Consider the following 24,565-nt stretch of genomic DNA (forward strand, 5'->3'; position numbering starts at 1 on the left):
TCTTATTTCTCTGCCTAACACTTCTATTCCTGTGCTCACTTGGCTTCTGATTGTACATGTTCAGTCTGAATCTTAAGCTGGACTATAGACTCAGCAGCCACTTTTACTGGGTACACCTTTCTGTAGGATTCCCCTTCGCCTCCAGAACAGCTTGTATTTTAGAGTTGCATGGATTCAACACAGTGCTGGAAACATTCCTCAGAGATAGGGGTCCACGTTGACATGATAGCACCATGAGTCATAGATTTATTGGGTGCACATCCATGCTGCAGATCTCGCTTTCCACCACATTGCTCTATTGAGAGCTGGTGACTGTGGAGGCCATTGGTGTACACTGAGCTCTTTGTCATGTTTGTTTAACCCCTTTGATGAGGATGTGCGCTTTGTGACATGGTGTGTTGTCCTGCTGAAGGTACCCATTAGAAGATGGTTAGACTGTGGACATAATAACAACAACTGAACCTCTTGACCATGTCTACATACATTCATAAATGAATTATTGGCTAATCAGGTGTGTAGATGTACCAATATTAACCCAAAGTCACAGCAAAATAATGTCACCGTCATCCTGGACTATACATCTGCCCACTGCAAATACTATATTTTTTGGCGATCTGCACTCAACCCATTCAGCCTCCTTTTTCTTATGCTAAACAGGTATTTTGTGTATATATATATATATATATATATATATATATATATATATATATATATATATATATATATATACGTATTTGTTTCTGCATTTATTGTTTATTTCTTATTAATGTTCAATATGTTTGTTTGTGTATGTATGCACCATTCACCAAGGAAAATTCCTCGTAGGGGTAACTTCCTGTGGCAAAAAACCCTTTTCTGATTCTGACCTTACCCTACTTCTTCGCTGTTCCAAGCACTTAAAGTTCCCCGTTTATAGCTGTCAAAGCAACAAAGGAATCAGCGCATGTAGTGAGCTACCGATATCATGACCCCGGGATCTTTATCTCGTAATTGTAAAGAAGGTGATTAACAGTCAACACCTTTTGAGAAGACAGACACTCTTGCTTTGAATCTCCCTCTATTTGGAGTTGGTGAATGAAATGTGAGATTTGTAGATAACAGATCGAATACATGACGAGACAGTTGAAAGGGGACAGGATTAGTTTTGAGAAGCCAGCGATGGTAAGGGAGGTGTGTTCCAGAGGACAGCCCAGTCTGTAGGTCAGAATGACCGCGCAGAGACACTTGTCTGCCGGCCAGACCCCCGCTGCCTCCCTCCCTCCTCCCCGGAGCATGGGGTTTTGCAGTTATGTGTCTTTGTGTGTGCGTGTGTGTGTGTGACTGAATGTTTGACCTAATCCTGACATTGTGAATCTGCGTGTTTTGCTCTGAATGTAAAAGAACATGCTCTGCAAAAAAAGATTTTGGGAGTTCGGTAGGTGGACCGTTTAATCTGTAACAACCTCATTTTTATCTGCTTCTCTTTTTTTTTTTCTTTTCTCTTATCTCTTAACCCCACTACTATTGCTTATGCTGCAGTTGATGCATCCTAGTATCTATGGTAAGTCAAAACATAAAGTTATTTTTAATCATATATAAATTCAGTTGAACCAATCTCCTGCACAAATTCTAAGGCTTGCCAAAAAGAAAAAAGCACTTAATAGTCACTATTCCGCTTTATAGGTGACAAAATCACCAGTTTATCTACCCTTTATCAGATGTCTTACTTCAGAATTCAAAAGACTGTAACCTTGTGGTACATTTTAGTCCCAATGACAGACACAATCAGCACCTGCTTAACTAGCCTCTTTTCCTAATGGAAGTCAACCTGTTTTGTATATACATGCTCACTGGGGAGCCCACACGGCCCTCACACCCTGGTGCCAGTTCCCCAGATGGACCCCCAAAGCCCCCTACCAACCCCACACACTCCCTGACCTGGCATTGATTCCCCTGCCTGGTGCCAGTTTAGTATAGGCAGAAGTCGGTGGGCAGCTGCTTCTTTTCTTCTTTTCTGCCACTATCAGACACGCACGCATGCACGCATGCACGCGCACACACACACACACACACACACACACACACACACACACACACACTAACAACCATGTCAAAGTCGTTGCCCAAGGGATGTTTCCAAATGGTTTTCTTGAACTTCTGATGAACTGAAATATAATCTGCCACACGTTGCTTCATCTCATCTCCTTTAATCTGTCCTTTTATTTCTCTTTTTATTTCACATCAACAGTTTCCGAATAATTTACCTCCATTTGGAATACAAAACTGGAAGCCGAACATCACAGCCTGCACAGTGCACTGAAACAATGGGTTTAAGGCAGCACGCTAAAGCAAACCTACAGTATAGCTGTCAGAGAACACAGGTGAAATCAGCTTTGATGCTGAGAGAACAAATTGGAGTTCTAAAGGGAATACAACACAGTGTACCAGTTCCTAATTATATCTACAGACATGGCCTGAGGTTGTGGCCTTCATGTCATCCCCGTTAAACAGAGACACACACTCATCACATTCGGGTCTAAGAAAGTATGGGAGAGTGCTCAGTGCCAGACTTGTTTATGTCTTCCAGTGGAACAGGCAATGCCTTAACCTACTTTGTCTGCATCAGTGCCATTATTCTGACAGCTATAGCAGGCTGGACTGTGTGTGTGTGTGTGTGTGTGTGTGTGTGTGTGTGTGTGTGTGTGTGTGTGTGAGAGGAAAAAGGATTTTACCATGTTACCATGTCATGAATTTTGCATACGGCCTGGTGTGTTGTGCTTTGTTGGCTGGCTGGCTCGGCTCTCCAAGACCTAGACGTCTGGAGAGTGAGCTTGTGTTTAAATAAATACAAACTCTTTTCAAATTCCGTTTTTGCTCTCAAACTCTACAGAATAACATAGACAGATAAGGACTTTTTACACTACAATGTTTTTATTAGTCAGACTTTCTCTTTGTTTATCCAACTATCAAAGCTTTAGCTTTTGTTATCAGTCCAAGGAATCAGCATATAAGTTAAACTGTAGCACATTGTCAGCTGCAGAAACTAATGGCAAACAACCCCAAAAATAATAAGGATGACAGAAGAATACCCCATGATACATCAAGAATACACAATGAAGATAACACCACACAGGTCCAGTTTTGGAAAATATATCCCTATGTGCCTACAAGGAAGGGGCACAGAGACATTTATTCGCTTGTCCACAGGGAGTAGGTGGGGCTCGAGCTTGTTGATGTACTGACTACTTGCGCAACCAAATCACAAGATAACACGGTTAAAGTGAATGTGTTTGTGCTATCCACTCTCATATACAATTTGATGGTGCAACACAGTTAATATGATAGCTTTCTTCATTTTGGACTCCCCGGGTCTCAGTTCCCTCAAAGGTCCCCACTGTCCAGGCGCTTGCCATTGGTCAGGGTGCAAAGTTAAAACGGGAAAGCTCTGCCCGGAGTAACTTCACCTCAGCAAGTGAATCAACTGATTGCAGTCGAAGTTTTGGCCTGAAAAGTCCAATATCCATGTTCATTTTACGTGGGAGGATGGAGTATTTACCGTTCTGTAAAACATAAGCTAAAATGAAAGCAGTTACTGTAACCAGTTACTGTATGTGAAGCTAAGTATCCCGATGTTTTACAATTTGTAAATTTCCAGTGTGTCTCTTTATGTGCAGGTGTAGAGACAGACAGATGGATATTATGTTCATTTGACTCGGGCCATGCTTTGGCCTTTCACTTCCTCTTAAACTCACTTGTTAATGCAGAGGTCTGTTTTGTAAAGGCTTTTAAAAGCCCTAGCAGGACCATATGAATCCAGAGGAGTCCTCTGGAAGCTATCTATTATGGATGACCACTCCAGGATTTAGACCTTTGCTTTGCCCTCACAAGAAGTTTGCTAGCTTCTGGGCCAACACAACCACCGTGACCAGAGGTTGCCCTTCCCCTGTCCGGGAAGAGGAGTTCATTACAGCCAAGCCTGGAGCCTAATGGCTACAGCATGGCCAACAGTGATAGACTGTATTTTACCACAAACTCATTTAAGAGAAGAAATAGACCATGGTTTGCTGTCTGCAATGGTTTGTATCAGTTTTCTCAGTGGGGTGAACTTGCAAGAAGTCATTGTGAAGTTATTTGCATAACTGTAAAAATAAGTTCAACAATGGACACAGGTAAACACAGGTAGATATGTCATCAAACGCAGACCATTGTTTAATGAAAAAAACTGGACAAATGCCGAATTTAACAGCATTTTCTCACAGTATGATCATGACTTATTCCTGAACTCATCTTTCTTTTTGATGCGGCCCTCCATTTATATCTGTACCAGTCTTCATTCCCTGCATGTCTGTTTATATTCCGGAAATAATGATAAGGCTCAGGCAGGTTGCTCTAATCTGTGCTGGACATAAAGAGTTTGTGGGTCTAGCTTTAGTGCCCAGAGGCATTCCTGTGACCCATGTGATTTAAAGTGCATGTGGAGCTGCTCATAAGTTCAGTTTAGCATGGCCAAGAGCTAATGGCTCTCTGTCTGCTGCAAAGTCGGCGCAGACTGGGAAGGCAATACCATTGAGATGGAAGGAGAGGGCGTAAAATATGAATGAACGGAGCTCCCCACTGCAGCCCCATGTCCTTTTCTTACCTTGTCTGGGTTGAAACTGGAGCTGTTATGATGCTTTGATGTTTTGAGGTCTTCCTCAGAAGAGATAGGAGCTGATTCTTGTTATGATTATTGTATGTGTAGAGCTCGTTGCCTCAACCAGATCAGATTGGCAGCATGAGGTAAATTTGATCTGAGCATTGATCCTTAATGTGTGTGTGTGTGTGTGTGGGGGGGGGGGCACATGCATGTTTGTACCGCAGAATTAAACACCAAATCATCAGCCAGGTATGAAACGGATGCATAAACAAGATATGGAAGGATGATGTATTCAAACTACAGTTTGTTTGCTCTGGACTGAATCAGACAGAGACAGAAATTCAAGCAAACAAAAATGCATCGCTAAATGCCACGTGAGAATGTTAACTCTGCTCATTGGTTAGATGTGTCTGAAGCGGGAGTGAGAAAGTAAAGAAGGAGGTCCTATCTGCCCATATAACATGAAGGCAACATTCTTTGTTACCAGTCCAGGTCAGACTTTGATTTATTCTCTGGCTGGCTGCTAGCAACTGTTGATTTCACTCATCTGCATCCCAGTATGCAAAGCAAGTATGCAAAGCACACGTGGCTGCGGGAGCTTTTTAGCCCAAACTTGCAGAGTACGCCTTATAGCTTGGTCCGATTGAAGTCGGCTCACATTCAATCCACAACAAACAAGAGCACTTCCTCCTAAGGGTCTCTGTGCCGTTTTTGTCTATACCCCACAAATCCTGCCAAAACACTTTGTAGACTAAAATACAGATTTTATTTTTATTTTTTTAAATACCCAACAAGTCAAGGTACTTCATCACAGTTCTGTTAAATCATTAAAGATGGTTGCGACTGGAGAATTGAGATGTATAGATTCCGCCATCGCGTCTGTTGTAGAAGATATCGCCAGCGCATTCATTTTAAAAGAGGAACAGAGAACCGCGATCACGTATGTTTACACATTGCAACACCCGTCCGCACGACACGGAAACTGCCGCCTCTGCCTTTGCTCTGTCGAAGCCTGCCTTTGACTTGCAGCTTCTGTGACGTCTGTCTCCGTTGCTCTGATTGGTTGTGGGTCTATCCAATTGAGTGCGGAGGCATTTTCTTTCCTGGTTCGGTTGAAACACGCCCCATAATCACAGCCAAATGGAGCAGTATCAGACTCATATTCTGACTAGAATCTGAGTATGACGACGTCAGGCTAGACAAGTCTGACAGGTCTCTTTTGTTTTAAGGGGTCACAAGCCAAAACAGTGGCCTCATACAGTCGGTGGTAGCTCCTTCTGGCATTGCAACATCTCTGCTGGTTGGATAATGGCTTCACTGTAAATATCATTATATTCGACAACTCTACTAATAAACAAAGAGTCTACAGCCCAGTGGGGCAGTGGCTTGCTTCTACAGATGCTTTACTGTGGCTGCTTTAATACAATGGAGTTTATTGAGAGAGAGAGAGAGAGAGAGAGAGAGCGAGAGCGAGAGAGAGAGCACAACATTAATTGCTCCAAACACTTTTTTTCATTTAAAATGTGACTGGTCGAATGAGATTACATATTCTTCTGTTTTGGGGGCTTTGGTATAAAGATGTTCATGTTTGTAAATCTTGATTAGGCCATCTTATACGAAAGCAATAACATTTAACTTATTTAAAATGTGTTTGCTCTTTTAAGTGACAATAGAGAATTGTGCCTGCTCAACTATTTAATGAGTCTATTTCGCATGTACTAACTATTTTCTTTGTTTATTGTTGACATATTTAAAGAAATTGAGAGCATTTGTTAGCTCTGCAAGAACAGGCCAATGACAGCTGAAAACACTGACTGATAATACTCAGGACTCTCCTTGTGCTGCTCTGTTAAGCCTTTTAAAATATTTTTTAATAACCTTAAGTCTGTTTCCATGCATTGGCTAAGTACGAGAAGTAGCAGAATATGCGAGGGAGAGAGTGCAAGATTTTGGCACAAAGTAATATGTTCTCGACACTTCGGCAGTGTTTTATAGTAGTGTTAAATAAAGTATTAAAAGACATAAGAGGGTACTGAAAAAGTGGGCTCTCATATCGTGCTCCAACTGAGCATGTTCTGATTGTCATTAGAAATTCTCTACATTCCCTAAATCTGTGTTTTTATTTGACAACAAGGTATTGGAAAAGGCTTATTTCAGGAAGCGTAATGATTGCTTTTAATAGATATTTCAGATTACATTTTTGTATTTTAAGAATCCCAGAGATACTAATGAATGGCACGGGAGGCAGAGAAAGAAAGAGATGTAAAGGGGGGTTGCAGAGAGAGTGAGAGTTTGTATTATAAATAACCTAAATCAATAATAAACGACACATATTTGGAGTCGGGTCTGGGCTTCTCAGGGGAGATTGATGAAAAAAAGCAACCTTCCCTCCACCAACCCCCTGTCACTGTGGAGAGGAGGGGGAAGACAAAAGCATAAGAAGACACAAAAATAAGAGTTGCTATTTTTTCCCCTCTCCTGAGCATGAACCAGCTTGTGTGTGTGTGTGTGTGTGTGCGTGTGCGCGTGCGCACATGTATATACATGTGTGTACATTACGAGGCGGACGCCGTCCATTACTTATTCATAAGTCCTGTCTGCCTGGCTGCCACACTGTGTATTTCAGCATGCCTTGCAATCATTATGCCACATGCATTATTTAACGCACACGCGCACGCTAACTCTGATGCAGATAGCTACACGAGCAATTTATCTCAGATATGCTCACTTATCGCCTTGTCTGGTTCTCTACCAGGCTGTTGCAAATAACTGCACAAGCCCTCCTCCACATAGACATTCATTGCCTTAGTATCTTTATGTCTCACACCGCTCTGCACACAAGTTTCCATACACATGCTTTTATTCATACATGTTGTTTTCAGATAATGTGCACACATGCCCAACTCATTAGGGCCCTTATATGCTCCAAGTCCCGGCATGTGGTTGTGTATATACTGCATTTTGTGTCTGTACACGCAAACTTGTTGTGTATAGACGTGCGGCTGTTGTGTTGTGATCATGGACATGTGACAAGATGAATCCATCACAGTTACGCCAATGTGGTTATGATTTGGGCTTTGACTTTACTCGTTGGCTGTAGAAAAGCAGCCCTGATTGGCTGTGTAAAAATGTATCACAGCTCTCTGGCTTGGCTACCATCAAACAAAGCATAATATACACCAGGTTTGGATCGTGTTAATACGGTATCACTATCAGTGTCAACATTTTGGCAGAAGTCATGTGTATGAAGATTTGGATGCTAGTCCCAATAAGACAAAAATCAACAGCAGCAAAAAGCATTGGCTAACGAAAACATTGTTTTTGCACAGCTTTAGTGCGCAACTTTTTGTTATTTTTGAACGTCCATTAAGCCGTTGCCAAATGAGTTGCAACAAAGCTAATTAAGACTATGAGCTCCACACAACACTCTCTGTATTTCTCAGTATGACTATTTTAAGAAGATTGTGTCGTTCGGCGACTTTCCCGCGTAGAAACTCGAGTGAAGATAATGATCTCTTCTGAAGAGTCCATCATGTTTTTCTAATCCTCCAGGTCCTCCTTGGCTACCAGCAACTGTGTGAAGAGGCGTGGGGTCGGTGCGCGGTCACGTAAGGCTTGTATCATGTAGACGCGCCGACAGTTTTGTTGTCATTACTTAGAATTCCTCATGGGGGCGACAGAAACTACGCACTATAGCTTTAAGGTGCTGTAGGTAGGATTGCGAAGATCCAGGACTTAGCCAAATAATTTGAACATCAACAACTTCTCAGTCCCTCCCCCCTTTCTGCTAAAGCCCAAAACGGTCTCCTAAGCCCCTCCCTCCACAAGGGAGAATGTTTTTTTTAAATGACCAGCTTCATGTAGTTCTACTGGAACATAGGGTCAGTTTCAGCAAATATGACAGAAAGTTAGTTTTATAAGTCTTACCTACTGCACGTTTAAGCACAACACATCATGGAAAACAAAGTTTTAACCAATAATTACAGAGTACAATTTATTTTGTGTATTTCAGTTGCTTGACATTCTTGTCGGTGTTTTCTTTGCCTTGAAACTATTTAATTTGTTGTAAGTGTAGAGACCATTGCACTGGATCATAGTCATGCATTGCGTCACCCATTTATAAACAGATTAAGTTTGATTCCTTGCGTAATATTATCTTCATCTAAACAGGCTCCCATGCCAATGCACTGGCAGTCTTCAACAAGTTTTGTGGATTTGTTTTCTTCTCCTTTTTGTATGGCCTGAAAAATACATTTTCAAAAGCTGCCCCTTTGTGTCCCACTGTTCATTTTTGTTTGTTGCCAGGCTGCCGGCTCACCGCCACTGATCTTTGACCATGTTACCCTCCATCTGACCTAATGTCCATACATTGATTTTTACCGCTAAGTTCATGTGGTGCTAGTCAGTCTGGCCACTGGTGGTACTCCCGGTTCTAAAAATGAAATTGTGTTTTTGTGTGCGTGTGCGGTAGCATTTGCGGTTATCAGTGTCATGGCTGAATGAAGGTTTAGCAAAGCCTTTGACGTCAACACTGTACAACAAGCTGATAACGCAGAAGTTATCTCAGCCAGGTGTGGGGGTGTGCTGTCTGATCAAACAAAACTTGGCTTCCTGGATTCTACGCTGAACTTCAAAAATAGCTTCTGCAAACACACACACACACACAGACGCAGACCACTCCACACATACTCGCATGGACACAAGTACAAGTACGCACACACAGATTAGATGAGGAGATGTGTGTTCACGTGAACTTAGATAATGAGATTGTTGTCGGGTTTCTGAAGTAAAGATTTCTTGAACACCATGTAAACAACCTTGGTAGGGAGAGTTTTTACATGTGTACATGTGACAACAATTAAGATAAGTGAAAGCAGCGGGATCAATAGAAAGAAGATTAAGCTGTGCCTCATATTATCCAAAATTTTCCAACACAAGTCTGACTTCAACTGAAACTAAATAAAGATAGATAAGTCTGTTTCCTTAGCTATGGTCAGCCACATGGGTGATTTCACACATCTTTTATTTATTTAACCTTCTAATCTATTTTAAAGTGCAATTAACACAGTTTCAGACATAAAAAAAAATAAAAAATAATTTAGATTTCAGACTTATAAGGTATCAACATTTTTTCAGTATTCAAACATCTACAGCCAGATGTGCCGGCATCCAAGTATTTAGAATTGCTTCAAGTGCATGCAGTGAAACCTGCCCTGAAGATTCCAATGGTTTTCTAACTAATTCCAAGCCGAGGAGCAGCATCAGGCCCAGCGCCAGGTTAAAATGACTAATGGCTGCTCACACGCGGGTACCTGCTCGACTGACTCTACCGCCTCGACTCTACCGCTCACTGGGCAGTCCGTTTTCCATCGCAGATTTTAGTACCGCCTCAGCGTGGCTGGTTGTCATGAAGGCGCTGCAGTAAACTGTCGTGGCCTAACGTGACACACACACAGAACGTGGAAGGTGTGTTGCTGTTGCCACAGCCAGAAGACACATTTTGTTTCAAAAGAAGCTGGAGCAAGCAAAAATAAAACACAGTTGGCTAAACTATTTAAAAATGGCGGGTTTGTTCAGACACCTCTGTCGCTTCACGCCACCTTGGCACGGCTCAGCTCGCTGGAACTCGACTGAGGTAGACAAAGTACTGTTAGGTACCAGGACTTTTCGTAATGGAAAATCCAAAAAGGCGAGAAGAGTCGAGGCGAGTCGCAGGTACTGGAAGATAACGTTAGAAAACTTGCTACGTTAACATTACACAAGTTGCGGTCTAACTAGGATGTGCACGCGGACTGTGAAGGCACCTGTCACGTCAGCGCCTGAGGGCTGCTGTGATGATACGGGTAGGTGGCGTCTCGTCATCAGATGAAGATTCTCATCAGATTAAAATGATGGGTCATTGATCTCTCCCTCGAACCGAATTTCCATCACTCATGTCCAAATCTAGCTTGCTCTAGCCACTGATAATGCAGCGCCTTGTCCAAAGACATGTAAACAATATGCGTTGCTAGGCTACGCGTCCGTGGTCTGAGCACAGTGGTTTTTATAAGGGGGTTAAAGACATTACATTACATTGTTAGTAGTTGAAAGTAGAGCTGGGAAATATATCGATATTATATCGATATCGTGATATGAGACTAGATATCGTCTTAGATTTTGGATCTCTTAATATGGCAAAGTGATGTCATTTTCTGAACTAACCAGACTGTTGTAACTGTTCCATTATTTGCCTTTACCCACTTAGTCATTATACCCACATTACTGATGATTATTTATCAAAAATCTCATTGTGTAAATATTTTGTGAAAGCACCAATAGTCAACACTACAATATCGTTGCGGTATCGATGTCGAGGTATTTGGTCAAAAATATCGTGATATTTGATTTTCTCCATATCGCCCAGCCCTAGTTGAAAGCCCCCTGTGATTAAAAACGCCAATGGAGACCTAATAGTAATTGTGTTGTTGTGTTTGTACATTTTATGGACGTATAATGTTGAAACAAGGGGGCAGATAATACAACTCGTGGCGCCGGGTGCGAGCAGCATACTTACCCTTTTTCCCAGTTCAGTACAGACTTTAGGGACATTTAGAAGGGAAAGGCCCCAGGAATGTTGACAATGACTTCACGTACTTTTTTCAAGGATGTAAACATGTTTGTAAGAAGGAAGCAGTCCAAGAACAGCCTTATAAAGACTACTTTTCTGATTAAATATCTTCCAAAGACTATGTGGTTGTGTACAGATTCGATTGACATCTCCCTCCCACCCTCCTGCCAGGTTAGATCCGTCTATGTCCCCTTTTTGTTGGGGTGTCCATTGCTGGTTTCAATACTGGAAGCCCCCCATGCTTTTACTTTTACTGTGCGTCTGATGCTTACGCCTTTAAGTTCAAGTTAAATTGAATTATATAGCACATTTTAAAACAGCCATAGTTGACCAAACAGCTTTTTTTTTTCTTCTTCCAAAAGCAGCCTTGTTCATGTATTCATTTTAAAGTGGCAGGCTGTCTTTTCACTCCCCTGAGTCCGTAGATTTTGGGTGTGTTCAGTGTTGGCCGTATAATTTACATATTCCAACTCAATCAGGTGGGTGTATATTCTCACAACAGCTCGGTAGAGTTTAATAGTAGAGATTTCTGAAGCTATTGATTGCTAGGATCAGGGTTTTTTTTAAATTTTGTTTAGAGCCCTTTGCATAGTGGAGAGGAGGAGAAAACAACTTTCAAGCACCATCGGTTGTCACTCCTGCTCGTGAGAGGACATTGGAGCAAAAGAAACATACGCAACTGCCCCGCGTTTTGCTGCTCTGCGCCTTTTGAGTCTTCGAGTCTTTGCTGCCAACACATCAAGTTCAATCCACAACTGGCATCCCATCAATTCTCCAGTCTTTGAGTTTGTATGATTGAACGGGGATTATAAAGTAGCCACTTTTGAGTGTGAATGAGGTCTGGCTCAAATGTGGTTATTTTTATACAATTACACACTCCCCAACTATTCATACTTCAGTCAGTCCCATCCTGCATGTTTCCATTCACTCCTATTGGCTGCATATCAAACTGCCCATTGATATGACAGCATGACATATGTTAGGTGTCGCCCCCAGAGGAGCACTTGTCGTTAGTGGACTCTGATGCCACTCGATAGGCGAGTCCTTCAGCAGCCCTAACTGCTCCTCATTATTATTCAATCCAAACCCCATCACTCCTGTACAACACATTTTACACACATCCATGTACAAATCTGTCTCTACTGTGATTCACTCTCTCTCTGTTTATTTATCTCGCTTCCTTTCTAACAATCACATTTTGCTTTTATATTTCAGATTTTCTTAATATTTAGTTAACTGCTTCAATGCAGCACCTTAGATATTTATTTGATGATCATTTTAAGCTTCCTTCCCTCAAGCACAGCTTTCTTCTGTGACGCACCTCGCTCTTCAGAGGCACAGAATTCGTAAAGTTATAACTTCAATCATGAAATATCAGTTTAAATGCAAACGAGACCTGACAGAGCATCCAAGCAAAGACTGCTAACACACGGTACTCGCAAAGTATTTAGGTTGGATACTAAGATGTAGCGGTAAGCAGCATCTGCGCAGTGCACAGAGACACTGTGTCTTCAGTGGTTGTAAAGTGTTCCAGTTGCAAGGCCAAGCAGCAGCCATTATCATCAAGTTCAACTTCACAACAGCGGTCTGTTTTGTTGGGCTGCCTGTGTGGAGGAGTTTTTTTTATTTGTTTAGACCATCCAGAAGTGTGTGTGTGTGTGTGTGTGTGTGTGTGGTTCATAAAAGCACAGAGTTTGTCTAGTCAAATGAGAGTGATCACAACCTGACACCCTCTGCCTTAGGCAGAGAGAGACTCCCATAAAATGCTCAACATGCCTGAGACTGCCCTCTGATGTCACAGAGAGAGAGAGAGAGAGAGAGAGAGAGAGAGTGGGAGGGGACCAGAGGAACAGAGGGAGGGAGAGAGAGCGGCAGCCGGAGGGCAGACTGAAGAACGTCAGTGAGAGAAACACAGAGAAGCGATACAGAGTGAGAGACGGAGAGGAAGAGAGATCTGTTCTCACTACGAAAAACCAGGTTGGTCTGCTGTGTTTATTTGCGTTACAGTGGACTTCACAGCTCTGTTCAGAGTTGCACTTTTGGCTACAAACACATACTTTTTCTCTCTCTCTCTCTCTCTCTCTCTCTCTCTCCCCCTCTGGTACTGTACAATACACACACACACAAGCACACACAAACAAACGCACAACAACCGGACAGCACGGAACAACTGATGGGTAAGAGCCCTTGTTGTTATGCACTGTTTGTTTGGATAGTGTGTGTGGATGTTTGAAATTCCCATATCTGGTTTGTAATTGTGTTATTTGGTGTGTAAAGGACAAGTTTATGTGTGTGCTAAATAAGTGTACATTTACAATTGTAAATGTTTATGTATAATGTTTAGTTGGTGTGTATCCCTAAGCCTGCATGTGTTTATATTAACTCATTTAGCCTATAGCTATATGTTACTGTGGATGCGTGTTCACTGGAGAGAGCGTATGTCCGTGTGTTAATTTGCTGTGTGGGTGTGCAGCTTTCGAGTAGTGGCAGTGTTTATTGAATGGTAGTGATGTATGGAGACTCTTGCTCAGCACCACTCAGTGCAGCCTTTAACTGAATGGAGCAGATGGCTGCGTCTGTTCCTCCCCACAGCCTATTGTGTAAATGTTTGTGTTTATGTGTGTGTGTGCGTGCGCGAGTGTGTGTGCGCGAGTGTGCGTGGGAATATGCATGAAAATTAGTTTTTAAACACATGGGTCTTGTTGCAAATATATTTTTTTGCAGAAGAGACTTTCACTGTTGATTGCTCAGCTCTTAAAGCAATGCAAATCACTGAATATATTTTGAAGTGTTCTTTTCTTAAAAAAAAAAAAAAGCATGTAAAACTGTGGTATCCATGTTTCTGTTTTCTGGATTTCATTTCTGTGCTAGATTTCATTTTCTGTTCTTACACCATTTAATAATACGAGTTTTGTTTCTTTTGGTTGGTGGCCAGTGCACATGCAGTGTGACCATGTGGGTCCACGTCTTTCTGTCTTGGATAATGTATGTCCATACTGTATGTCTGCATGTAAGAAAACAAAGAGGTGGTGACGTACAGTGCAACAAACCTCCACACTCCAGGGACATGCGATGACATATATCAACACGTACACACACACACACACACACACACACACACACACACACACACACACACACACACACACACACCCATCCATCCATCCCAGACTTGACAGTAAAGTGTTGAGCTGAATGCACATGCAGGCCATGTGTTCAGTTAGTTTCCTATACCATCATTGGTCCTCCCTCATTATCTCTAGCCCCACCCCACATCTCCTGTCCAACCAAACGCTGGCCACCATCCCACCAATCACTATGGCGTTTGCCTCCCTCCTCTGCGAGCACCTGTGTGTGGGGCTCACGGCTGGGCAACACTATGTCAGCGATTATTCATTCTTAATCTGCAAGCGTTACGCTGCTGTCACTTGTATGCACTTTTTGTGCGTAACTTTGTTTTTATCAAACGCACTGTCTTGACTGCTTTGAATTTGTAATGAGCGCGTACACTCAGTTCCTACTAAACTGTGACTAAACATGCATGGGGTTTTGTCTGAGTGCTTAGATGCCCGGTGGGGCGAGGAGCTCCTTCGGGAATCCTGGTCTATAAATAACTCCTTCTGTGTGATCCATGATCCTAGCCTGATCACGGCAGAGGGGGGTGATAGGAGGGAGTGAGAGTCAGAGTCAGAGATAGACAGGCACAGAGAGGGATGGATGAATAGATGTGGGACAGAGAAGAGGAGGCACGTTTCTCCAGCAATGTTTGTGTCCCGTTTTTTTGGTGAGTTCAGCCAGATTTTATAATGATGCAGTAGGGGAACCTCACAACTCCATGGGACTTCAAAGAGTAAACACAATTTCCCGTCTGGAAATCAACAAGAGTTTATCTTACTTCCGCCCCTCATCTTTAATGATTCGTCATAGCTTTAATGGTCCTTTCACTGCTACACATTTACAATACATTTAGAAGCTACTGCATACTTTCAAAGAAAAATGTGATTTTTTTTTTTTTTTTTTTAATTGACATTTTAGATTTGCAAAGTTTTGATCATCGTGTGACAATAACGTAAGAAAATGAAGAAATTTACCCTTTTTTGATCTACGCATGTATCAATTCACTTAAAATGTCAGCGTGTAGTGTGGGCGGTTCGGCCATGCCTGCAGCAGGAATGTTTGCATCATCATGCCCCGTGCTGTCAGGGAGAGTTAGCTTGTGCAAACGCCTCTCCTTCCGTTGGCTCAGCACCATTTACCTCGTGCCACATTCACAGAGTTCCATCCTTGTAAGTTGGGTTAATTACTTCACAGGTGCCTGCATCCTGCTGAGTACTGTATGTCGCTTGTCGTTTGTTTGCTGCCATTCACAAAGCTTTGTTAACTGTAAACATTACAGAACGTTACATTCAGCTGAGCAGAGCTGCTGTAGTTTTTGTCATACAGTACTGTCTATCTTCACCAGCTTGACCAAGATCAGACGTAGTCTGGATCAACGGAAGTGCATTTCCAGGATAAAGCCTGACATGTTGGCCCTCCACTTCCGACCTCTTTTTGTTGCCGTTCTCAAAATCCCTTTGCTATGAGAAACAACAACAACCTTTGAGCTAGCAAGCTATACGCCGAAAATGATACGTTTTTAAGAAAATCTGGATCGTGCAACAAGGCAGGCCTGCTTGGTTTTTTCGAGGAATGGTTGTAAAGATTTACAAAGAATACGTTTTCGGTATTTACTATCTAACTGGGATGTTTTGATACCGATTGGTGGGGATTGCTGTGGACTAAGTACACACGGCGATACACTGGTAAGAGCAAATGGCGTTTAACCATGTATCCAGCTAATATAAATAGCTCACGTTTCTGTATTGGGTGAACAGTTAACTTCATTTAATATTGTATGTGGTGTTTTCTTTTGCGGGGTGCAAATGTTGCAAAACAAGTTCCTTCCTGAGACCATTTTGCAGCGCCACCGTCGCGTCCAGAGCTTAGCGCCGCCCAAGACGATTGTGATTGGTTCAAAGAAATGGAACAAACAACTAGGGCTGCACAATTAATCGCAATTGTATCGAAATCGCAATATGGACTAGTGCAATATCCAAATCGCAGGGGGGCGCAATATTTGTTAATGGCAAAATATGTGTCAAACCATTCTGAATGAAGTAGTGTGGTGCTGCAGAGACGTCCCGGCCAACAAATCGTATCCTACAGACTACAGAAACAAGCTGTTTGGTACAGATCCTCGGAAAAATCACACTATAATCATTTTAATTTCTTTCAGTTTTAATAATTTTCAATGAAAATGAGAATAATGATACAAAAATGATCATTCCCTCCAATATCGTGAATCGTAACGCAATCACAATATCAGTCAAAAATAGGGCCGCACGATTATGGCCAAAATGATAATCACGATTATTTTGATCACTATATTTATCACGATTAATTATCACGATTATTTGTTGATTTTAACCAAAACAAATTTTATTGTCACATAGACTAATTATAACTGCTTTCACATCCATATTGTGCTACGTTCCTCCTTTGTTGAAGGATACTATGAAGGAGTATGCCATTTCAGCTGTTGTGAGACCGCTTTTCACATATGCGCATTTGCCGTGAAAAGATACAGGCAACACAATTTCCTGTTCACGTTAACGGCGCATGTTAAAATCCGGTGCCAATAGGGCACCGGTGCCCGGTATCTACCGGACGAAACAGCAACGGGAATTACGGTGCCACTTAAAATGTCTGCGTTGCGCTCTGATGCTCCAAAACAGACGTTAGAGGCAACAGAAACATCGCTGCATATCACGCTAGTAAACACTAATAACACGTTACACAGCAGCTAACGTTAGCCTACCATTAGCTACACTAGTAACTGGTTTAAACACGGCTAAAATGCTGACAGCTAAACGGTGTAGTGTGACTGTAGTTCACTGTAGAGGATTCCAACAGCGGGACGTACAACAGTCTGCCGCTAAAGCTATGAGCTAAAAGACTCAAACTAGCACTGGTCACTGCTGTTGTCTGAAAAACAACACAGACGGGACAAAATGTTGCGTTTACTGGTAAACTGGTAAACCTCGAGACGATTTATGATTGACTGCTATCTGTTGTCCTCACGTTACTCTGTCCTCTGTGACTGTCTACATCTAAGCTAAGCTGCGCGGTGCAGGGAACAACTCTGATTGGCTCATGGAGGCACGTGATCAGAGAGTGGTTTACGGAGCTTTGAAAAAAAAAAAAAAAAACTTTGATACAGAGTGTTCTATGAACGGAATGAAGCATTTTAAATATCGCTCGATCACGTGAATTTGATCGTGGGAAGCCAAAATCGTGATCGTGATTAAAATTCGATTAATTGTGCAGCCCTAGTCAAAAATAATCGCAATTAGATCCATCCATCTTTGTCCGCTTATCCGGTATCGGGTCATGGGGTCACCCCAAACTTCCCTTTCCCGAGCCACATTAACCAGCTCCGACTGGGGGATCCCGAAGCGTTCCCAGGCCAGGTTGGAGATATAATCCCTCCACCTAGTCTTGGGTCTTCCCTAAGGCCTCCTCCCATCTGGACGTGCCTGGAACACCTCCCTAGGGAGGCGCCCAGGGGGCATCCTTACCAGATGCCTGAACCACGTCAACTGGCTCCTTTCGACGCAAAGGAGCAGCGGCTCTACTCCGAGCTCCTCACGGATGACTGAGCTTCTCACCCTATCTCTAAGGGAGACGCCAGCTACCCTCCTGAGGAAACCCATTTCGGCCGCTTGTACCCTGGATCTAGTTCTTTCAGTCATGACCCAGCCTTCATGACCATAGGTGAGGGTAGGAACGAAAACTGACCGGTAGATCGAGAGCTTTTAGATATTTTCCTCATATCGTGCAGCCCTACAAACAACCCCGAGCGTTTTTTTTTTCTCCTATCCCAGATGTGGGATGTGGTGTAGTCAGACCTTACCCCACAGCGCTGTGGAGATAGGTCTGGCAATGTGAGACTAGTCAGATGTGACACAGATGTGTCTCCTGTGCGCTATCAAACCTTTTGACAACACTATAAACCCACACTAAAACCACCTTTTAATCTGAGTCTAAAACAAGTCTCCACAGTAAAACCTTTGATCCAAAGGCTTCCCACCTTTGTCACATAATGACATGAATTAACCAAAACAAAGAAACTATAGAAGTAAAACCATTTACTCTGGGCACTGCAATGACTTATATCGAAATATATAGAATAGAAAACAAGTTTGTGTGGTTCAGGTGTGGGCTGTAGTGTTGACACATAAATACCATCAAGGTTATCAAAAGGTCTAAGCTGCTAAGTACCTCCGTGTGTAGCTAACATCCCAAACCTGCAGACGGCTAAAGCACTCAATCAGTACAATGGTAATGTGCCAGCAGCCAGTGTGGTTAGCCTCTGAGTAGCTGGTCTGAGGAGTGATTACAACACCTTCTTCTTCCTCTCCATCTCTCTTCCTCTGTGCCACCTGCGCTTGTAGCCCCTAAGCTCTAGGATAGGTGGCTGTCATTCTTATTATTATCATTATCATTATTATTTTCAGCAGTTGGCCATTGATCACTGGTCTGTAAGTGACCAGCCATATTAACAGAATAAACATAACACTGTACATAGAAACCCAATATGACACAGTACAAAAGTACACAAAAACATAAATTTTTCGTCTGGACGGTAACATTTCAGTCAAGCGCAAGTGTGCTTTATTGTACTTGTTTACTAAATTCAACTCTAGTCCAAACTGCTTGCATCTACTGTAGGTGGGTGTAGTGGTTTAGCTTAGGTTTTTTTATTCAGATCAGGTCAGTTTGGCTTGAGGTCAGGGCCACGTTTTTCATGCACTCAGGCCACCTCCTATCCTAAGTGCACAGAGTAGTTTTGGATGGCTTTATTGGTGGCTTAGTTCTGCAGGCATCCTTATTAACACTTAAGCTGCTTACACTTCGTCTCCCCGAGTTTGTCAAAAAAAAAGCCTCAGAACACCCTGAAGAGATGGGACGTAATACGTCTCCATAACAGCAGGCGGCGCTAATCTGTATTGTCGCCCAAAAATGAAAACCGGCAGCTGATTGGACGAACCCGTCACGTGGGTCTTGTTTCTCCGGAAATTCAAAGAGTTGCTGAATCTGTCTTCATTTCAGATCGACAAAGGTCAGTTTGAAAGATTTTCGTCAGATTTCGAGAGACTCTACTCACGCTCATTCCGCTCCCCGTTTCCGGGTTAGCACTCTACCAATCAGATGGGTAATTTGAGTCCGACTGCCGGCAGTGCTCGTCCTGCTGATTATACATGTCAAATCGGCCAAAATGAAGGCTGACGGCCCCTCGGACGGACGACGGCACGGAACACACCGAACAGACTCGAGTCACTGACCTCGCCAGACTGTCCAACGGCCGATTATCGGCTCTGTCTGTCCGAGAGATTAACCCCCCCACCCCTAGTCACTACACTTTTCTTTAACCTACATCCTGGACTATACACCTGCCCATTGCACAAACTATATTTTTTGCCCATTCTGCATCATTGCATCATTCTTTTCTAATTCTGATTTAGTTGGCAGAGGCACTCACTCCGACCTGTTGAGCTTATGAATCATGATTTTGCAAATCATTGCTCAGCAAATAGTTAACATTTTGATATGATTTTATTAGCTGGCTTATAGTGAAGTTCAGTGAGATGTCATGGGTTACTTTATGTGCATTCATTTTCCTAAAGGGACTGCTTGGACTTTGTTGTTTTGGGGGTGGCAGGGCTGTAGGAGCCCCACATGCCTGTGAAAACAAACAGCCTTTTGAGGCCTGTGGCATGCTTACTGAGTAAGGCACTTGGGGAACCGTACATAAATAGCATGGGGTTGAGAGAGAGTGCGGTGGCTAACTCCAGGGGCCACCCAGAGCCCTATTTAGAAGAAATTGGGATGGCAGGTGTTCCCTTCCGAAGCTTGCCAACACAAGTCTGCATGGGAAAATATACAGCAGAAAAGGTGTTAATTGAGGTCATGCATGTTTGGCACAGTGGTGCTAGAATTGCTTGCAACGGACTCCCTCTGAATAGGTCGTAATGGGGCAGAGTGACACTTGGTTTGAAGAGCACTGACCCAACACAAGGTTTTGTTTGTTTGGCCCTGATGTTTGATGCTTTTTAAATGTGTGTGTAAACAGTTGGCAGGCATGTACATGTATGTGTGTACAGACAATGGGAAGGTGGTGGGCTGATCGTTCATGCTGGTTCACAGAGAAAGGCTTTGTTTGGATGATGAGCATTATGGATAATTGGCACTGACTTTTCAGAGCGAGAATAACAGTTTGTTTATGTGGACGTGACACAAACATGCACATTTGTAGGTCATAGGTCCATTAATCATTTTAACACGCACATGGACACACAGCTCCCTCATTAGTACATGCCTGATCCAAACCTTTGGTGGGGAAAAATGGATGAAAGAGCATAATAAATGTTGATAAAAGCAAGAACAGTGTATGGTTGAGTTATCAACGTATAAACTAGATTCTTGTGGACTCCTGTAGACTGGTTTAAGCCTTACTTTTTCATAATTTTAAACAAAAAGTAGTGACTTCTAATGTCCAGCTTTCAAACAACTCCTCACAAGTATAATGACACAATTACACACGCACGCACACACACACGCACACACACACACACACACACACACACACACACACACACACACACACACACACACACACACACACACACACACACACACACACACACACCAGTGAAGCACCAGCATGTCTGGCCCGGCCACACCCTTTCTTCTCTCCCTGCTGTCCCGTTGGGTGGTGTTGAGTTTCCTCCCCGCACTCAAAAGCTGCCCGGTACCAAAGATGTCATTGGCTATCTCAGCAAGTAACTGCAACTCCACTCGCCACCTCATTGGTCACTGGGGATGCCAGGGCATCCATGATAGGTCAGAGATGCTCTCCACTAGTTTTAGGGTATTGATAAACTAGCAGAGGGCTTGGCATGGTGCAAGGTGGTTCTCTACGGCGCAACAATCGATCAGAAAAAGACTAAATGATACACAGGAGGTTTTGATCTTAAGTTCAGATATCAAGCACAAATTGACTATTCATTTGGTTGCATGTGTTTGAAGATTGTGTCATGCTGAAGAAGCTTAAAGCCTAGCCAACTTGTCCATCTTACAATCATTCTTGTTTAGTTTCCTTGTTTTTTTTTTTTTTTTTAACACACAGCAACTAAAATTAGAGATCTGGTTTACTGGTTTATCTTTATATAGCCTACACATATAAAGCTCATGCTGCATACTATCTCTAATTGTATCAAGCACTGCCAGTTTTAGACCTGCACGACATATTCCAGTTACATATCAAGGTTTTAAAGTTGGCTTTTTTTTTTCTTGTTTCCCTTATGTCGCGTTATACTACTGTTTGTGTGTAAGCAGCTGTGTTGTTTGCTTGTTTTGAAAAAATAATCAGATTGCACTAATTCTCTGGTTTTTGCATGTCAACCATGTTGATCCAAGGATATTGCTTTTGCTGTGTTTGTTCTTAGTATACATGTTTCAACAGCACCACAGGCCTGTAGGCTGTACTACGTCACCGGATTAATCAAATAAAAGCAGAATAAAAGTTGCAGATTTAATGCAACATACGGGATGCAACACAAACAGTCGTTTATATTTTTGTGTCGTCCACTTCAGTGTCTTGCCCAGTGATATTTGAACTTTTTGACATGGCATTTGTAGGGCTCATACCTGTGACCTTTTTGTTTAAGGCTGTTATGTCTAACCCTGTGTGTTAGTGTGTAGTGTCTGTGTAGATTGTGACTGATACAGAGTGTGTAGCTTTTGGCCATATTGTTGTCTATATCCTCTCAGATGTGTGATGGCACCTGGAATCTATCTTCTTCAACGTCACACACAACTTTGCTTTCTCTGTAGAAGATACACACACACACACACACACACACACACACACACACACACACACACACACACACACACACAGAGCACAAACAGTACGCTGTCAGCATTGCACCTACTGTAAGCAAAATGTAGTGTTACTGCTCACATATACACATTAAAAGTGAAAACACACACATACACAAATACACACAGTAAGTCTGTATGCGTGTCAGCAAATCCCTGCTGCAAAACTCATGTTGCAGGGGGATTGTTTTTGCTCTGTGCTGCCATGTTTCATCATTCTACCCGTGTGTGTGTGTGTGTGTGTGTGTGTGTGTGTGTGTGTGTGTGTGTGTGCGCTGTTTTGTCATCTGTGTGCAGGGTTTCTTGGTTTCTCTGAGAATGATGTTTTTATGGATGGAGGTAGAGGTAGAGCTGAGTTTCCGTTGTCCAGTAATTACCAAAAATCATTGGTCGAAAAAAAGATTATGAGGACCGAAAATTCTAATTGTCTCCGGTCCCAATGACCGGTGGAAATAATTCTTGCTGCACAATTTGAATTGTGTTAAAATAGGCTACAGTGATTTTCATATCTTTCCTTCTATTAAAAACAATGAACAATCATGTTTTATTCATTTAAAAAAAGGAAAAAAAAACTACATCTGATTGAATTAAACACGGTTACAATGCTGACAACTAACGCTAAACGGTGTAAAGTGTGACTGTATTTCACTGTAGAAGATTCCGACACCGGGATGTAACAATCTGCAGCTGCCTTTGTCGGAAAAACACAGACGGTGCGTTCAATGAAACTGGTAATTTACAGCCTCGTAGTGCATTCAAAGTTGTTGTTAAATGCCCTTTTCCCATCTGGTGGTTGTTTTTGTCATTCAACAGCTATTTACTAGTGAAAGAAGTTATTGTTATAGTGATTACATTATTATTAACATTTAATTTTGACGATATGGCCTTAGCAATAAACAAGCCGTTCTTTAATGTCGCCAACTGTTTAGTACCCTTCTTTTTTTTCTTTTTTCGGTTCAGGCACCGTTAAGGCACCGGTACCGCTTTAACACCGGTATCCAAACCAAACAATACCCAACCCTAATATTGACTCTAGATTGATATGTGTGACTAGATTCACACAGTTTTCTTTAGTTTACAATAAATAAATAAATAATAAACAAATACAAATCTTAAAATCAAGTTCATAAAGTCATTTTCTTTGCATTTATTTGATTCCCAATCAAGATCCACTGGTAAGAATTGCTTTCCATTGTTAATATGTACTTAAAAACAGTTCTGAAATGCAAAATAATAGAATTTTAATCATGTGATAAAACGTGCGATTAATCGCGATTAACTATAGAAATTCAACGATTAATCGCGATTAAGAAAATGTAATCGTTTGACAGCCCTACTTTCTATACACTTTGCTCCCATCACAGCACAGACTGTCACTCGGATGATCTCAGGCTCTCTTAAAATCACAGACACAGTTTGTGTATTTAGTGTTTTGCTAATGCTCTTACCCAATGAGTACAACTCTAAAACAGGCTTAACTCCCTTGTTTGCCAACAGCCAATATGAAGTGTAACGCTGAGTGCAACAGTGTTCAGACAGCTGATGTAAGTGTTCGTATTTGGATCAGAGAGGACATGGTGTTTTGGCTGCTACCAAATGATATTGAACATTTTGGACCTTGAATTCATTATGTAATTGTACTATAAACTGATATTCTAAGATGAAAATGACATGAATTTTCTTTAATAACTCCCCTAGAAGACTGGGCTTTTAGCTGTGTTGAGTCTCTAACTCAGCGCTGTAGTAAAAATTCAATTTTTTTTTCTGCCAAGTCGCAACCCTCGGAGACAAATTTGTTGGGGTCAAAATCCTCACGGCACAGACAAATTGTGGAAAGCAGACATGCTGCACATATTTTTCTGGGAATTTTTGTACGTATTTTTTTAATTGTTTATATAAAAAGATTGGAGAACGTGTGTGTGTGTTATTTTCATGGTTCATTTTTAGCCTGCGATTTGCAGCTTTGTTTAGACTCTAGATATTTGCATTGCAAGCCCTTTATTGCTGCGTGTTCTAATCAAACTCCATCCTTATGTGCTTGCTTCCTCCACTCTTCCATCTTCTCTCTCCTCCTCCTCCAGTGGATGTGAGCACGGCAGCACTGCCCATGCAGGTGCCCCCCGCCACCACAGCCATCCTTCCCATGGACCTACGCGTAGTGGACCACCCCCACCACCACCACCACCACCACCACCACCACCACCCGCAGCCCTCCTTCGGCCTGGCTCCCCAACCCCACCCTACACCGCCCGTCTCCACAGCTTGCCCCGCGTCCTCCGAGCCAGGCCGCGGGACAGTCATTAGTAAGTGGGCATGGTCTCTGGTAGGGCTGGGTGTCGGTAATGATTTTCCGGGATTGA

General features: G+C 42.4%; 1 protein-coding gene across 6 annotated transcripts in view; it reads left to right on the forward strand.

Moving 5' to 3' along the window:
• The window catches only part of hdac4 (histone deacetylase 4), a 130,101-nt gene that overhangs the window by 51,716 nt on the left and 53,820 nt on the right, over positions 1-24,565 (forward strand). For 4 of the 6 annotated variants that reach the window (XM_078263246.1, XM_078263248.1, XM_078263249.1 and 1 more), the window contains one exon: positions 24,287-24,508. In XM_078263246.1, coding sequence (XP_078119372.1) covers positions 24,287-24,508 — 222 coding nt within the window. Of the gene's footprint in view, positions 1-13,092; positions 13,200-13,296; positions 13,400-24,286; positions 24,509-24,565 lie in introns of those variants that run through there. The other 2 variants (XM_078263252.1, XM_078263251.1) reach the window with 2 other exon arrangements.

The sequence above is a fragment of the Sander vitreus genome, chromosome 11, assembly GCF_031162955.1.
Source record: "Sander vitreus isolate 19-12246 chromosome 11, sanVit1, whole genome shotgun sequence".
Taxonomy (NCBI): domain Eukaryota; kingdom Metazoa; phylum Chordata; class Actinopteri; order Perciformes; family Percidae; genus Sander; species Sander vitreus.